The sequence below is a fragment of the Canis aureus genome, chromosome 36 (assembly GCF_053574225.1).
Source record: "Canis aureus isolate CA01 chromosome 36, VMU_Caureus_v.1.0, whole genome shotgun sequence".
Taxonomy (NCBI): domain Eukaryota; kingdom Metazoa; phylum Chordata; class Mammalia; order Carnivora; family Canidae; genus Canis; species Canis aureus.
In genome coordinates this window covers 29,354,867-29,369,599 of record NC_135646.1, presented here as the reverse complement: position 1 = coordinate 29,369,599, position 14,733 = coordinate 29,354,867, and the positions used below count along the sequence as shown (strand labels likewise).

Genomic DNA, 14,733 nt, shown 5'->3' with positions numbered 1-14,733 from the left:
CCTCTGAGTTGTAACCTCTCATAGATCCTCTCTGCGGGTTCAGTCTAATTTCAGAGATACTAATTGAATCACTCATTCCCTTACCCCAATCATGCACTCATCCCAAACCCCAATCATTCTCTCAGCATGTATTGAACATCTCATCTAGACCCAGTACAGCCCTAGGTACTAAAGAATTGGTGAAGACTAGGGAAGGGAGAAGTGTGGGGACACGGCTATACATCAAAGGAAGAAGTCCAGCTAAATATAGTAGTAGATGGAATATGGAGAATGGTGATAAGCAACTGATGGGCAATGGAGAAATGTAATCATAGATGATAGCCCAAGCAAAAGTGTGGGCAGAATGTGACAAATGTTGCTTAACTATCCTATACAAAGCACAGGATTGGTTTTAGGGTTGGGAATATGATGTGTGTAGTTGTTAGCAGTGAGAAGTGAGAAGGTCATGTGAAGTAAGGATCTTACTTCAGAATCTGATTCACTGGAAGACGGTGATGTCACCCTTCCCTTAGAAATAGGAGGATGGAATGCTATGGTAGGGAGGGGTTTTAGGGAAAATACTAAGTAAAGGATCATTTATCAAGATGGTGGAGAACAGGGGTACAGGGAAGAAGGACAGGGACCCAACAGAAAGGTGGAAGAGGAAAGTAGAAACACTCAAGTCAGGGACTAATTAATGGTCAGTAGCCCTGGCAATTAGTTCCAACAACATGCAAGGTGATGCCCATTCAAGAGGCCTCTTCCACTCAGAACTCTTGGCTAAGCAATCTCTACTCATCTCCCTTTTTGTCCCAGAGAGAATCTTAGACTTATCATATAATCTACAGAGGTGTCTCAAGGAAAAGTAGGATGCCCGCCACCCCTCTATCCTATTTCTCTTTAGTGTTACTATCTTCTGGGTTATATAGAGATGTGAGGATGAAGAAGGAACTTTTGAAAGTCATAACATTTTAAAAGAAATTGTCCTCTGGCTTTTGTTCTTGGTTCTTAAGTTCTTGCAAAATTCACACAAAGGAAATGACTAAGAATTTCAGGGGACACCTGGGACTCAGTGGTTGAGCATCTGCCTTTAGCTCAGGGAGTGATCTTGGGGTCCCAGATCTAGTCCTGTATCGAGCTCCCTGCGGGGAGCCTGCTTCTCCCTCTGCCTGTGTCTCTGCCTCTCTCTTTGTCTCTCATGAATGAATAAATAAAATCTTAAAAAAAAAAAAAAGAATTTCATGTAAGGTATTTAAAATGCAAGTTAAAGAAAAATGCCTTTCCTTTAAAAGTGGAGTTCTGAGTTGGTAGATGTTAACTAAGCTTAGTGTAGTAATCATTTTGCAGTTTACAGAAGTCATTACTCCGTTCAGCTTAAACTTCTCAAGTGCTGTATGTCAATTACATTTCAATAAAATGGAAATGAATAAAATGAAATAAAAATAAAGTTCTTTTTTTTTTTTTTTTAAAGATTTTATTTATTTATTTATTTATTCATGAAAGACTGAGAGATAGAGAGAGCCAGAAACAAAGGCAGAGGGAGAAGCAGGCTCCATGCACTGGGAGCCCGATGTGGGACTCGATCCCGGGTCTCCAGGATCGCGCCCTGGGCCAAAGGCGGGCGCCAAACCGCTGCGCCACCCAGGGATCCCTAAAAATAAAGTTCTAATAGTGATATGTGATCAGGGACCCTATCATGAGGCCCTAAATCAATTATCTACTGTGTTATCACCACTTCCTGTCCTATCAGAGGTGATTTAGTGATTAGGAATTTAAAAGCTTGGGGCCTTTGGGGATTGATGCATGAATGAAAATCTTCAAAAGTTCAAGCTCAAATTCATTATTTTAAAAGTTGTTAAGGAAAATGATATGTTTTGGTTACTCAGCTAATGGAAAGGACCAAATGCATGGACAAAGCAACAATAACATGAAAGTCGTATATCTTTAAATCAGGTACATAGTAAGGATATGTTGAAAATTACAACGTTGAGATTTTTCATAAAAATCCTATAAGCTAGTTGCTGGGCAATCACAGGGGAAGAATGTGCCAATATTGTTTCCTGGGCAAGATATTCAAAGTCTTCCATATTCTGTCCCCAATCTACTCAATTTTGCCTCTCTCTGCTTCACATGCTTGCAAAACAGACCCAGAAAGTCATTATTTCTGTAGTCTGGCTCTCTTACAATCCCACTCTCCTTCCCTCTCTGCTCTTCCTGCGAGGTCTTTCCTCAAAGGGGCCACAAGACTTCTCCAGACTCTCCAGTCTTCTCCCAACTGATCTTTTCAGCAATTGATCCCATGATGCCCCATATTGTGATTCCAAGCGTTCATGCTAATGTCCCTCATGTCTTTATATTTACTGTCACATTCTTTACAGGCAGGGCCCTCATATTAACATTTCTGAGAGTATCCACCATAGCTCAGTGCTGGGCATGCAGGAGGCATTTAATATAGAAGAGTTGAATGAAAGGCACTATGAGAGAAATTAGTCTTAATTAAGCAGTGGCCGTGGCCCCACAAACAAATGGAAAGATAGAGCACATGCTGCCTACCTTAGCTTTACAGTGAACTGAATGAGAGTTTTAAGTACCATCGGTCTCTGTGGGTGGGTTGGCATGCATGGCTGTCGTTCAACCACAAATGAGCTAGATTAAAAGGAAATAAAGCACATCATTTGAGAACACTGAAAATATTGTCAGGCTGAAAACCACAGAGAAACAGGATGCTGTCCTCTTAAGAAATCCAAATTTTCTTTACTTACAAGCTATTCAAACCTCCTTTAAACTCAAATCTTTCCAAAAGCTTCTCATAAATTATTACTAGGAGATGGAAAAAAAATGCCTAAAGATTGTCCCTTAAATAACAGCAGTAAATAATTCTTAATTGTTATTCTTGAGTCGAGAATAAAAGCCTATTTTTATCAAACTAAACATAAAGTAAAAAGTTAATTTCATGTCATCTTTGAACTGGATATTAGAATTTCTGGTACATAGTTGTGTTTTTTTTTTTTCTTTAGATGAGCTTATACACATACACATGGCTTCTACCCTTCATATCTTGGATATATACTTGAGAAATCATTGAAATCTTCTTTTCTAAAATGTTAAAAATGAACTTCAGCTGGGTGTTGTGCTTGGCTTATAGAAAACTGAATCAGTTTTTGGGAGAAGTGATGAATAAATAGCGAAGAGCAGAAATGTTTCTGGAACTCTCTGGAGCCTCAATTCACCTTACCTTGAGGCTCACTGTTTAACACATCCCTATCCTGCTTTGCCTGAACACCAAAACCCCAGCCAGGATATCCTTACAACCCCACGGGATGGAGGCTGCCATGACACATTTAAATTTACTTACTTCTTAAAAAGGTTGTAGATCAAGAAGGTGACTCTTTCTAGCAGATGTGCTCTTTGCATGGGGATGGGGTCCCCTTCGTAGGTCATTTTAGTAGACTGTTCCTCTAATTTCTCCAATTGCCTTCTGAGTTGGAACAGGCTTTCCGCCAACAGTGTAAAGCTATTGAACATCAAATGAAAATCAGCAGATGGTTTCCCCACTTAACAATCTACCGTTTTAACTATTAACTGCATTAGCAAAAAATAAATTCCTAAATAATTATTCAATTAACAAAATCATTCACTTAATTCCATTAAAGGTTAGTGACAGTTCTTTATGTTTATTTCTCTAATCTCTTCTTTCCTCTGAGATGTATGATACATGGAAAATGTTTTCAATGTTTTGTCATTGATACCTGTAGTAATAAACATCATTTATAAAATTTTGTCAACTTCTGGAACCGAATCCCTTTTAACAGTTGTTTTAAAAGTCTGTTAAACATATATACGGTACTCAGTAATGGGTAAAGAAAGAGCAAATTTAAAACTTTAAAGATACATGATATGAAGAATGTTGTGTAAGAATACTAAAGAACAAAAACAATATGAAATGGACTCCCTTCCCCAATGTTTTTACAAATCCTAAGTATTAGCCAAAAATTATCTGCCTAGAGAAAGGTATGGCTTAGAGTGTTACTCACTGTGTGGTGATTTCACCTCGGAAATGGAGGTGGGAACTTGGGCCTGAAGTCTAGGGAAGAGATATTCCGAAGTGGACACCCAAGGGACCATCAACTAGAGAGGAGGCAGGATGTCTGGACAGACTTGGTAAGTCCATCTGACCCTGACAGCAGCTCTTTCTACTTAAAAGTTTACTCCCTACGTAGTGCTGCGATGGAAGGATCTGTCAACCCCCCACTGATTGTGGTATAAGCACTGTTATCTACTAGGTTCTTGATTGCTTCCTTTGTTGTTTATTATTTTTATTATTATATTATACTTTATTATTGTGTATATTACTGTTTATTATCACAGTGAGGTTAGAGAATCAAAGCATCCCTCCAAGGAAAATCAGTATGTTTTAAAAATTGCCCAATTTATTACTGTTCTTGAGAAGCAGGCCTGGCAGGGGAGAGCTTTTAATGCCAGTGGCCCCAGTTATGATATATTTCCATCATATTGAATTGTACCCTTTATTTTTTTAAAAGATTTTATTTATCTTTTCATGAGACACACAGAGAGAGGCAGAGACTTAGGCAGAGGGAGAAGCAGGTTCCCTCGGGGAGCCTCATGTGGGATTCGATCCCAGGACCCCGGGATCACGCCCTAAGCCAAAGGCAGATGCTCAACTCCTTAGCCACCCTGAATTGTACCCTTTAAAAGCAATTTTAGATTTCAACTGAACTTTTTCCTTCTTTTTCATTATTTTTTTCTAAGTGTTCTTCCATCAGATAAATTTATTTTGCATTGCTGATGAAAACTTTATCAACATTTTTTCTTCTAATACAATAGGCAGTATCTGTATATGATTGCATATGTGCATGCATAGGGTATGGTAGCCATCTGAGATTTTTCATTTAAATACAATCACTTCGTTGAAAACACAAAAAGAATGTTTAACTCCAACTTTCTTAAGATACACCTTTAAAAGCTGAGATACCTTTATTCAAGCTTTTGAAGCTACTGCTTCTTATGTCCTTAGAGAAAGTTGTACTCATTGCTGGTTTCAAAAATTCATTGGACTCTTTTAGGGTTAATTTAGTATATGAGAGAACTAAGCAATTCTTATGCCTTCTATAGATTTCTATAGATGTTTTATTTTTTGCCCCAAGGGAATACAATTAAAAATATGTATACAGGGGATCCCTGGGTGGCTCAGAGGTTTAGCGCTGCCTTCCACCCAGGGTATGATCCTGGAGCCCTGGGATCAAGTCCCACGTTGGGCTCCCTGCAGGGAGCCTGCTTTTTCCTCTGCCTGTCTCTGCCTCTCTCTCTCTCTATGTCTCTCATGAATAAATAAATAAAATCTTAAAAAAAGTACGTATACACCTATTTGTTCTCAACTGTGGAGTTCCCAGCTGCTAATAAACCATCAATAAACTGAATTAATTTATGTTTTGGTCTAAGCCTGCCTTCTCTGGCTGAGCGACACTGAAGTTTTGTACTTCCTGTGGTTTTCTCTAGAAACTAAAGTCAATTTGTTTTACCAGTTTTGAAGCTGGTCGAGCCCATTGTGGAGTGGCCCTCCAATGCAGGCGATCTGTTGTCGCCTCTTCCAGTCCTGCAACTCTTCCATTAGCATGCTGTTCATTAGTAAGTCGGTTTCATTTACTATTTGTGTCATCTTACTGAGGGCTTCCTAAAAACAAAGGTGACTACTGAAAAGATTTTCATGAGATACAACCAACATCACTCATAATTCAATCCGGGAAACAATCTGTCTGACCTGGGGGATAAATGCTTGGTTAAAATTGTCACCAAAAACAAAAAAACAAAAACAAAAACAAAAACAAAAACAAAACAATAAAATAAAATCCTCACCAAATATTTTATTGGATACTACCTTCTATCTACCATAGCACTGCCCTTTAAACTATTAAATCATTATAATTAAATGTTATAAAGAAAGAAGCATATGACCACAGTTCACAATCTCAGAACATCTCATAATATCATTTAGTATCATTTAGTACAAAACCAAATACATTGAGTTTGTAACTCTTGTGACAATATTGCATCTTCTAGTCATACATCTTCTGCTTTTTAAAAAGACATACATTAAATTGATGTTCTTATAAATACATGCATTTAAAATGTAGTGCCTAAAGTTGAGTCTCTTTGTGTTAGTCTTTTTAGGACTTTATCTGGGTTGAAGGAAGAGGAGTAGAGAAGTATAATTTTTAAAGGCCTAGGAATTAGAAGGTGTGAATTCCTATCCCAATTTAGTGACAAGCCAATTGAATTTGGATAAACCACTTAACTTTGCTATACATATAGTACAGATTTGTTATGCACAAAAGCACTAGTTCATCTTTTTAAAAAATATTTATTTATTTATTTATTTATGATAGTCACAGAGAGAGAGAGAGAGAGAGAGAGAGAGAGAGAGGCAGAGACACAGGCAGAGGGAGAAGCAGGCTCCATGCACCGGGAGCCCGATGTGGGATTCGATCCCGGGTCTCCAGGATCGCGCCCTGGGCCAAAGGCAGGCACTAAACCGCTGCGCCACCCAGGGATCCCCACTAGTTCATCTTGATTGAATATTTGCATGTTTAAAATCTGATATCTAACTGTTAAAGCTTATAATGTAGGATGAAAATAAATTTTACATTTATTTGTGCTCACACAAATTTCTGCACAAAAAAATGAAGCTGAGCTTTTAGAAATAAACACTTGATTTATCAGTGACTGCTCAAATTTCAATTGCATTTATTTTCAAGGAGATAGAGAAAGTTGAAATAGAAATGTTTCTCCTCTTTTAAAATATTTCATTGAGCCAGAAAAAATTTCCTTTCCTTGAAAGGAGATTAGATTGAACGTGTTCAGTTGTCAATGAACTACCCTGCAATCTATGAAATTATTTAGCATGAGGCCATTTTTCAGAGTGGAAACTGGAACACTGCTTTTTTCTAGTAAAATTTTAGTAGCCATCAAGTAATATTTTAATTATACATGTGTAGCAGAACCCACATCAACATATTAAGTACAGAAACTAAAACAGTCACGTCTGAGATCGTGGTAAATAAAAACTGGGTAAAACGTTCTCCTTGGAATTAATGGTAGCTACAGTGAATGTACTGCATAAAAAAGATAAACTCTACAGAGGGCCAGCTTTGTAAACTTGGGAAGAGAAGCATGGCAAACAGGATGGCACTCTTCCTAGAAACATTGCCATTTATTCATTCAGCTCAAATAGAACTGAATGAATCCAAAAGCTTGATTCTTTTCAGTAGGAGGAGCAAATATAGGAAAAGGAGAAAGATAGGCAAAAGGTCAAATTAAAGTTCTTCACTAACCTTTCTCTTGAAGTCGAGACTGTTAAGCATTTCTTGCAGAGTCAAAACTTCCTGATTCATTAGGGCGTTGTTCTTGTCCCCCTGATCTGTGAAGGAAGAGAGATAAGATGTAGAGTCTTCTCCAAGGCAAAGCTCTCGGACCGTCTGCTGCAACCCCATCCTTAAATCCTATACTACAAGAGCCTAAATGCGGCCTTTGGAGATGAGCTTGAGAGTAAGTCCCTATCTGCTCATTTGCCAGGAAAGATCACTTCCAAGCAAGCCAGGGAGGAGCTTTCTACCTTACAGACCTTGACACAAGACCATTCTTCACACCATGGTTTTTTCTGGGATGGGGACAGAGGTAAAAATATTTTTGAAATGCATTCCTTTTTAGATACTTCTACGTTGATGACAACCCTAACGGGATGGCCCAAGTAGGAAAGGAAAGGAGCCTGTCTTTGTGCCTATTATTAAATCATATTTGACTCCTGCTGACCCTTTTACCCACATGTTCCCACTCTACTTTTTATCCAGGAATTATGGAAAACTGCCTGGAAGGGTCGCAGTTTTATTTACTTAGTCTCATGAATTAATAAAGACTAAATCCTTTGCTTTCCTTTTTTTTTTTTTCCCTTTGCAAAATGGGCTGGCCTCACAATAAAACTAGAAGTACAAAGTAAGAAAAATTTCTGACTGATAAAACCCCAAATAGTTTATCTTCTTAAATGGGAGACGTGCAATAAACGTTGTATTATTTAACTTGAACATTTAACTTTATTGGTTTATAGCAAGTGATGGTCTATACCAACCACTGCTGTCTAGGAGTATCCTGCAACTCTGAACATTTTAAATATCATTTCACTGAAGTCAATACATCCTGAAGGGGCCAGGAGAACAAATCATTCCTAATCTATGCCAAACAAGATTCCTATCCTAACATCCCTGCTTTTAAATCTGAGATGAAAGTTAATCATCCATTTCCTTCCAGATAAATCCTAAACTAACATTTCAACAGTTAAAGATGCTTCTGTAAATAAACGATTTCTATCCAGTTTGTTTTTTTAATTATTTTAAAATAATTTTAGAATTACAAAAGAGTTGCAAAAATAGTTCCCATTTGCCCTTTATCCAGCTTCCTTTAATTTCTTACAGAAGCATAGCACAATTATTGAAGCCAGTGAATTAACATTGGTACAACCCTATTAACTAATCTAGATCTAATTGGAATTTCTCTGTTGTCCCACTAATGGCAACAAACTTCAAATGATCAATCCTGTTACTTGTAAATTGTAGGCCTTGTAAATATTCTCATTCTTCCTTTCCATTACTTTTTTCCCTTTCTTTCCATTTAAAAAAACTCCATCTAATTGTAAACAAACTCAATGTTCAACCACAAAAAGACAAATAATTGCAGTGTCATTTTGTCATTTATACAATTACTGAAATTATGTCTGAACATTTTTTATGATTTGGGAAAATACTTAAAACTTTAGAATGCAATACACAAAACTATGTAAAGGATTATCTCAATTTTTTTTTGCAACTAGATATATATGAATTTGAACATACAGGGAAAAAGCTGGAAGGAGATAAACTAACATTTTGACAGCGTTTATCTGGAATTTTGGTGGAATTTTGTGTGACTTTTTATTTTTTAATGCTTTTGTCTATTTTCCAAATTTCCTACAGTGAATCACATTTCTACTTACAATTTTTTAAATTATTATTATTTATTAAAGGATGCTCTACGCCAGTGTGGGGCTTGAACTCATGAACCTGAGATCAAGAATTGTGGGCTCTATTGACTGAGCCAGCCAGGTGCCTCACATTTCTATTTACGATCTTAAAAATTATATTAAAAAACTCACCTAGGGATGAAATTAGTAATTTCCTGATCATACTAGGCAATTATCATTACTTCTGTTGGGCGTGATAATGATATTTTGATTCTATAGGAGAATGTTTTTAGGTTTTGGAGATGCGTGCCAAAGTAGGAGTGACTTCTCATGAGCTTTATAATTTATTTTAAATTGGTTGGTAATATGTATATATATTTATGTTTATATTTATATTGAGAGAAAAGGAGGACTCACAATACTCCTGCACTATCTCTTCAAAACAAAAACAAATGCACTTAGAGAAGTAGGTCAATTTATCAATTTTGTCAGTGAAGAGGAAATTCTAGTCATGTTGTCTTTATGTCCCTAAGTAGAATTATAGACAAAATAAAAGCTTACCCATTGTCTGGATTGTTTTATACCTGTAGTCAAATTCATCTTGTAGGTCTTCTAAATATTTGGTGTCTTGTTCTGTCATCTTTTTACAAAAGAAAACATACTCTGTTCTATTTAAGCATGTCAGTGAAACATCATCATCAGTAATTCTTTTTTTTTTAAAAAGATTTTATTTATTTATTCATGACAGACACAAAGACAGAGGCAGAGACACAGGCAGAGGGAGAAGCAGGCTCCCCATGGGGAGCCTGACATGGGTGTCGGTCCTGGGAGCCCGGGGTCACGCCTGGAGCCTAAGGCAGATGCTCAACCACTGAGCCACCTGGGCATCCCCATCAGTATTTTAAAATGTACGGTTTGGCGCTTCCAGCCTCCCATCACATCCTGGCCTAAGTGTATAGAAACTACATTTCTAAAGAGCTATGCCCATGAAGGTTGACTAGTGCTAGAAGAACCATACTAAATTTGCTCTTCCATTTGCTTTTCCTGATTATTTGGAAATCTTTCAGCATCTTGCCTCTTATGTGTCATTTGGTACTAAATGAGAAATCTCATTAGAGATTACTAATATCTTTTGTTGCTTGAGAATATGGATACGTTTTCCCTTTGAGTTCCATATAACTGTATTAATGTACCAACTATCTTCTCACTTAAAGTCTCTATTCTAGTCTGCTGTAGTTTATGGCAATTCAGTCTACATTTTTCCTCCCTATTTCTTAGAAAAATATCTATGCTTCCTCTACATGTCCTGTCTGTTTCTGTTTTGAGATTTCAATTTGCTCTTCTCCAGACCCGGTGTTCTCTCTGTGTTCAGACATAACAGACATTAAGTGCCAAGATCTGGGCTAAAGGCTTTTCTTCTATCACCTCATGTAGTCCTCACAACAATCCTGTGCTGGGGGTCACCCTCACTTTTACAGATGAAGATAGAGACTTACGGATGCAAAGGTTTAGAGGCCTCAGGTTTGGTGGAGTAGGCCCAGTCTCCAGTAAATTGAATCTGAAAAGCTCCCCTCAAAGAAATCGTTCATAATATGAACATAGTGTGTAAGAGATACTGATTATCAAATTGCCCTACGATTTCTGTATGGACTAACTTTGGGTCTATAAGAAAAAGGTGCACAGCTCGATGTATGGGGGCGGTGGCGAGCCTTGCTAGGGGTCTATGAGATCACTCACCTGCACGCTATTTTTAATGGCAGCTACTTTGTGCTCCACATTCCTCTGCCTTTCTGAAACTGAAGAACTTTGTAAAGATTTCTCCAGAGGTCCCTGGAAAAAGAATGTCTTGATATTTCAGTGATGCTAATAAAAGAAGTTTATGATAAATGTAGTATACCTTGAACTGAGGTTTGAATTCATATGATACGGAATACCATACAGCCATTAAAAAGTATACTTTAGAAAAATATTTAATGACATTTAAAGTGGAATTAAGTTGTTAAGAAATAGAGCAAATTATAAAAACATATATTTATGAACCATCTTCCATATATATATATGTGTATGTATAAATATATGGATATATGTCTAGACAAGTAAACTCAAGTACGTATGACTGGAAGAACATACATACTAAAACGTTATCATTATGTAAGTGAAATTACAGATGATTTTATGGCTTAAACTTCTTAATTTTCTATACCAGACCTATGTTACTTTTGTAATTCTATAAAATGAATACATGTAATTTAAAATTGAGCATAGTGAAACTACATTAGACTGGACTTAAATTCAGGATTAGGGATGTTGAATCTGCTAGAATGAGACTTACTTTTACAACTGGAACTGGAACAAAGGGAGTTTACCAAAGAATATTTTAAAATGTTAGTCTGGTTAAATAGAAACTCTAACCAACTCTTCCAAGCACCATTTCTTGGTCATTCAAATAATCTAACATTGAGTGTTTTTGGATATAGAGACACTGACTGTGTCCTTAGGTATCAAGCTACATCGATACCCAGATGAGAGTTAGCAAGTCGGCAACCCCTCTACCTTAGAGTTCAGTGAGGAGCTCTGGATGGTTAGAAAGGCGGACGACTTGACTGAGCAAATCAGTGGAAGACCCTCAAGTAGAAACAATGTGCTTGGCGGTCAATCAAATGCTCTTTCAACTACACCACACTCTTGAGATTGGAAAAAATATAAAATCCCTCTCTCTCATTTCAGCTTCCATTATTTCTCTCTCTCTCTGAGATATATATATATATATATTTTTTTCCACATATTTGTGTATTGGTTTGAAGGTTTGAAAATCACAAACCAGTGCTTCTCTTGTGGTAGCATGTGGTACTGGCAGATTATTTGTAGCTTCTAATTTGACTGCTATCTGACATTTGAAGACACCACACACACACACACACACACACACACACACACTCTAAAATGACTGGAGATAAGAGGATATATGTGAGAATATCACATATTAGTAGTAACAGCATCTTAATTTTTACCTAAAAAGCACTAAATCAAACTATCTTTATTTTAGAAGCACTATACTTTAGATTTTAAATCAAATAAAAATGATACGATCCTTCACCTAAAAAAATGAAGAACAAATTGTTAAAATTTCATACTTCTCCAAAAACAATCATAACCTGACATAACTAAGCCTAAAGATTTTTAACAGCTCAAAAAAATATATTTTCTTGGACCTTTATAAATAAATATAGTGGTGTGATCTGCTAAATTATGGAGGACTTCATCTGAAAAATAGATTACTTACATACTCTTTCCTTTTTATAAGGATTAACTGAAAAAGTATTACCCAAAACTTCAATGATTCATCTATTTGTCTTTGATGGGGGCTCTGAATTCATTCAGGATAGTGTGACAACATATAATCTAAAATATGGCAGGGTAAAATACATTGAAAAATCAACAAGCAAGTATTTATGGAATTTCCATAAGATAACATTTTGGGTGTGGAGTAGTTTTGGACTTGTGGGGTAGGAAATCAGAAGCCATGGAAGGTTTTGAGCAAGGTCATTCCCTGAGGATAAACATGCTGAGGGAAACAAAGTCCAAATTGTAGTTAGGAATTCAGCTAGGGGGCAGTTAACTATATATGTTATTTTAAGACCATGGACCAAGAGTGTGACCAATGGAAACAGAAGAATGTATAAATAGGATTCCAGAAACAAACTCTAGAAAGACTTGGTAATTATCTCAGGATGAAGGGAGAGAAAAGGAATTACTCAAAGATGATCCTAAGACCTTGACTCCAAGTGCTTGGAAGGATGGAGGCACCATTAACATAGGTAGAAGGAGCTGGCTGGGAAGAAAAGAATGTTTCAGAAAAATTGAGTTCAGGGTCATAACAAGACCACAAGTTCAGAAAATATTACCTGAACAGGCATGTTGGCTGCAGCCAATATTCTCCTCTCTTCCCTTAAACAATTTGAAATGACCACAGCTACATGCATTGGATTTCCATGAAATTTTCCCTGAAGAAAAGTGAGCAAAAACAAACATAAAAGCTCAAATATATACATTGTAGGAGAACATCACTACTTACAAATCAAAAATAATCTCCCAATAAATATATGAAATTATTTGGGACTTGTTTCCACAATCCACTCTAAAGCCACAGAAACCTGTATTGGGAATGAAACTCCTATGTAGCATATTGCTCTCTCTTCAAAAATCATTTTAGTAATTAAAAATAATTCTTGAACACCTCTGTAGGAAAGGTCCTGAACACACACCCAGGAAGATCCATTTATTTAGGGTAAGTTTTAGGTAAAAGAGTTGCTTCTTTGCAAATTATGAACCAGGGTGGCCCCAGGTGTCCACTTGTTCGCTCTGTACTTTATGGTATGCTTAAAGCACTCTTTCAGCCCCTCTTTGGTGGTGTTCATGTTGACTAGCTTTTAACTACGTGAATTTGCTGGAATAAGACTATCACGCATTTCAGCAATTATATTTTTATCACATCAAGGCATATACATTTTTTATCACCCCTAAGGATGCTGCACTGGCAGCCCATAGGTTTAATTCAGCCACTAGATATGCTGCATAAGTTAAATATCATAACCCCTTCAGAAGGAGCATGTCCACCCACAGCTGCCATCGTGCCCACCACTGAGTAACCCAGGCACTAATTTACCTACCTGCCAGGACCCTGTAGTTATTTGAGTTGTCTGAGTTTATAGGACTAATTCCAACAACACCATCATTTTAGTCAGTAGTGTTAAACTTCTTTATCAATAGACCTTTTCCAAACCAGGGTTAACAGGAGCTTAATAAATGTAGACAAATACACTTATTTAGTTTCCCTCTACCCTCCTTTCTGAAGGACATGCTAATTATCTCCGAAATGGTCAAAAGGGTCGATAACTGAAAAAATAAAGTAACAAATCATAAAGTGGAAAATTAACAATTAATCAAAAGGAAGATTATACAGATTGAACAAACTAAAGGGTCTTTCAATGGAAGCAATGAGGTTGTAAACATTTTTATGACCTTCACTGCTGCCACAATTTTCTTAGATGATGCACATTCATTAGGACTTGTATTTGTAAAACTAGGGTAAATACCAAGTTCCTGAGTTCCTACTCTTCCATATTCTACAGCCTTCAAAACTCTTTTTTTCCCTCTTAAGTCAGAGAGCTCCAAAAGAAAAAACAAACATGAATTGACAGAAGCTCATAAGTTAAGAAATCCAAATGATCCTATTTATTGAGCAGATACACCAAATTTCCCATTTCTGCATGCCGACAATTTCAGATTCTGTCTCGTTGGAATTTGTTCCTGTTGTTAATTCTCTGATCTACTGGTGTTTTCCATATACCTTCCTATCAACTTCCTAAGAAAAACGTTTCCTCATTTTGCCTTTATTTTTAAAATACTCGTTAAAAATAAAAGGCTTCTTCTAGGGCTCCTTTGGAGGCTCTGTTGCTCACATAAACTTGAAAACTCCTCTTCCTGTCCAAGTGCTGGAGTTCCTCTAAGACCCGGAAAATCACCATTATTCGTCCTTGTGTTTCTCACCATTATAGGAGCTTTTCCATGATCATTCAGATATTTTCTTTCAATGCTTCTCAGCCTCATTGTGCACATTTTCATTTTCCTTTCCTACCTGCACTGTTTACCTTCCCTTTGATTCAGCTTTTCCTCATGCACAGGAGCACCACTGTGTTCATCTAGGCTATCTTTTCACTTCCTTTTTCCATTTTCCTGACTTAGTC

At 36.9% G+C, this 14,733-nt stretch overlaps 1 protein-coding gene across 9 annotated transcripts in view; it reads right to left on the bottom strand.

Moving 5' to 3' along the window:
* STAT4 (signal transducer and activator of transcription 4) overlaps nucleotides 1-14,733 on the bottom strand; it is a 118,886-nt gene that overhangs the window by 28,029 nt on the left and 76,124 nt on the right. For 8 of the 9 annotated variants that reach the window (XR_013373111.1, XR_013373112.1, XM_077885352.1 and 5 more), the window contains 7 exons: nucleotides 12,892-12,990; nucleotides 10,724-10,816; nucleotides 9,548-9,626; nucleotides 7,329-7,414; nucleotides 5,520-5,671; nucleotides 3,335-3,493; nucleotides 2,533-2,625 (listed from right to left, as the gene is read on the bottom strand). Coding sequence is in view for 7 of the 9 variants with exons in the window: in XM_077885352.1 (XP_077741478.1) it covers nucleotides 2,533-2,625; nucleotides 3,335-3,493; nucleotides 5,520-5,671; nucleotides 7,329-7,414; nucleotides 9,548-9,626; nucleotides 10,724-10,816; nucleotides 12,892-12,990 (761 nt within the window). In the remaining 2 variants the exon portion in view is untranslated. Of the gene's footprint in view, nucleotides 1-2,532; nucleotides 2,626-3,334; nucleotides 3,494-5,519; nucleotides 5,672-7,328; nucleotides 7,415-9,547; nucleotides 9,627-10,723; nucleotides 10,817-12,891; nucleotides 12,991-13,656; nucleotides 13,785-14,733 lie in introns of all 9 variants that reach the window. The other variant, XM_077885358.1, reaches the window with a different exon arrangement.